Below are 2280 nucleotides of genomic sequence, written 5' to 3'. Positions count from 1 at the left end.
CTGCGGGACAGTGCCATCACATGACCTAGTAGAGTCATAGGGAGGAGGAGACAATCGAGCCACAATCGCCGCTCGGGAGCGATTCTAAGATCAGGGCTGCCACTGGGCGAAAATCGGCCGTCCCTCAGTGCTTCCAGCCTGCCCGCTTCAGTTTCCTCAATTGGCTCGAATTTTGCTTGTAGAAAAAAGAATAGCGATCGCGGGCCGCCGGAGCGGGCATTTCGAAGTGGTCAGCGGGCATTTCGAAGTGGTGCGGCGGCAGGCTGCCACCGCTGCCCGGGCGCCCCGAGCGGCGGCGGAGGGCCGCCCAGGCCACCACCAGTGCCCCTCCCACCGGCAGCGCGGCGGCAGCGGCGCCGACCGCCCCTCCATCAGCGGTGGCGCGACGGCTGTCGTCGGGGCGCCGGCAGGTGCCGCGCGCAGAGGGTGCCACCGGACCGGCCGACGCGCGCCCGGCGGAGCCTTCGTCGTGCATGGCGGGCCGAGCACCCCCGCGTCGCTTCTCGGCGCATTGGAGAGCAGAGGAAGCTGCTGGCGTCGCCGCTGGGATCGGCGGCGGCGCCAGCAGCGTTCTCGGATCTGAAGCCGACTTTGAGCGCCGATCGATCGATCTGAGGGCTGGCCGATGGGTGGCGCTGGGACATCGCCGCCGCCGCGGAGGCCGGCGGCGACCAGAGGAGCGGTTGGGGCGCGTGGCGCATATGTTACCTGCCAAGTGAGCATTCAAGTGTGCTTCGAGATTTATTCGAGATTTGAAACTCAGATTTTCGTTTCCAGCGGGGAGGTGGCAGACCTGATCTTACGCCCCCCACAGCAAATCGGTTTTTGCCCTTAACTAGTGCCGTTTTCGTTGGACCAATTTTCGCTTAACTTGGTCGGTTTTCAGCACTATTTTCAGCCAACGCCCACAGCAAATCGGTGAAAACCTGCTCTGCGAGAGCGAGTTTTGTGGCTTATCTATCCGGCTTCCGTCGGTCGTCCCGTGACTGATCGCGCCGCCGCGTTGCACATTGGACACATGCTCTCGCGCGTGGCGCTGACGGGGACTATTGTGCGCCTCGCCGAGGCGCACAATAGTCCTTAGTCTGACAACGGCCAGTTCTGTCATCCTGGTGCTCAAGGAAACGGAAGCGGCGAAAGCCGACGCCGGCCTTCGGCCGTGGTAGGTTTTGGGCCCTGGGCCAGATTCGGGCTTGGACTTGGCCGCGTCGAGTTTTGGATCTCGACGCGCCCTTAACCTAAACGCGCGTCGAGATTAGTGCGATTTTTGGCGATTTTTGATGGCCTATTTTTCGCTTGGCAGTGGTGGGAAATCGCACTATTTAAGGGCAAAAACCGATTTGCTGTGGGGGGCGTTAGAATCGCTCCCCTCCACTAGCCACAACCGTGGGCCCTCAACTGCGTATCGGTGTCGCCGCAAAATAGCCTTCAGACGCTGTCTCGTCGTTATAAATCGGCCAATCTGGCCCCTCTGCCACAAGTTTTGCTTTGGGACGCACCGCAGCACGGCGGAGTCGAGATCCGGCGCGCAAACATCAAAAGTATCATCAATCGGGCCCGGCTAGACCTGCCACCGGAGGCGCGCAAAATGGAGGCGATTTTGTGGTGGTAAAGCGAAAGATGGCCAGAACGGGGCGCCACGCGCTCGGGAGCGCTCGCCACTCGCAGGCCAACTCCTCCCCAGCACGGTGCGTGCGTGCGCTCAGGTTGAACTCGATGCCGCGACTTCACAGCCTCCGCCGTGAAGCTTCCAGCACGTCGACGGCGGACGCTTTTCGGCGCCATGGTTTTGGCGCAGCGCTCGCCGGCTGTCATCCCAGTCCATGGTCGCTCCACAACGATTCCCAGGCGTGCCCGCACGCTCCTCAGGGGAGTGGGCACGCCTCTTGCTATCCTGAAGCGCGCGTCAAGCCCGCTCGACCGTGAGCTTGCTCAGCGAACAGTTTTTCAACAGACGTTGAGCGACGGGCGTGAATCTCCCACACACTCGCCAACTCCTGACTGAGCAGGCCTAGTACCCACGTGATAGCCCCACTGATCCATCCCATGCGATCAAGCGCCGCTCGGACCCCATCTTCGAGCAGGATTCCTCGCGGCAACACAACTCGGCGCTCTCGATGTGCGCGCTAGGCAGTCTCGACGCCGATTTCTGCCGAGCGTGCACGACTCGTAGGCGTACCGGCGTGCCGCTGGCATACTACGCGACGGTGGAGGCGCGTGGGCTTGCTCATAAGGCATGCATCTGTCGGAGAGTGTGCCGCAAGACCTGATGTGCCTCCG

The 2280-nt window shown here is 62.2% G+C and overlaps 1 protein-coding gene across 1 annotated transcript; it reads right to left on the bottom strand.

Annotated features, from left to right (window-relative positions):
• Positions 1 to 204: 204 nt before the first annotated feature.
• Positions 205 to 766, bottom strand: EMIHUDRAFT_373721 (hypothetical protein). The gene has a single exon (XM_005779927.1). It carries the CDS (start codon positions 699 to 701, stop codon positions 372 to 374), a length of 330 nt encoding a protein of 109 aa, XP_005779984.1. The 5' UTR covers positions 702 to 766; the 3' UTR covers positions 205 to 371.
• Positions 767 to 2280: the final 1514 nt, after the last annotated feature.

This window comes from Emiliania huxleyi (assembly GCF_000372725.1).
Source record: "Emiliania huxleyi CCMP1516 unplaced genomic scaffold EMIHUscaffold_2222, whole genome shotgun sequence".
Lineage (NCBI taxonomy): Eukaryota > Haptophyta > Isochrysidales > Noelaerhabdaceae > Emiliania > Emiliania huxleyi.
Note: the sequence above shows the minus strand (reverse complement) of the source record. Positions and strands in the feature narration are given on the sequence as shown.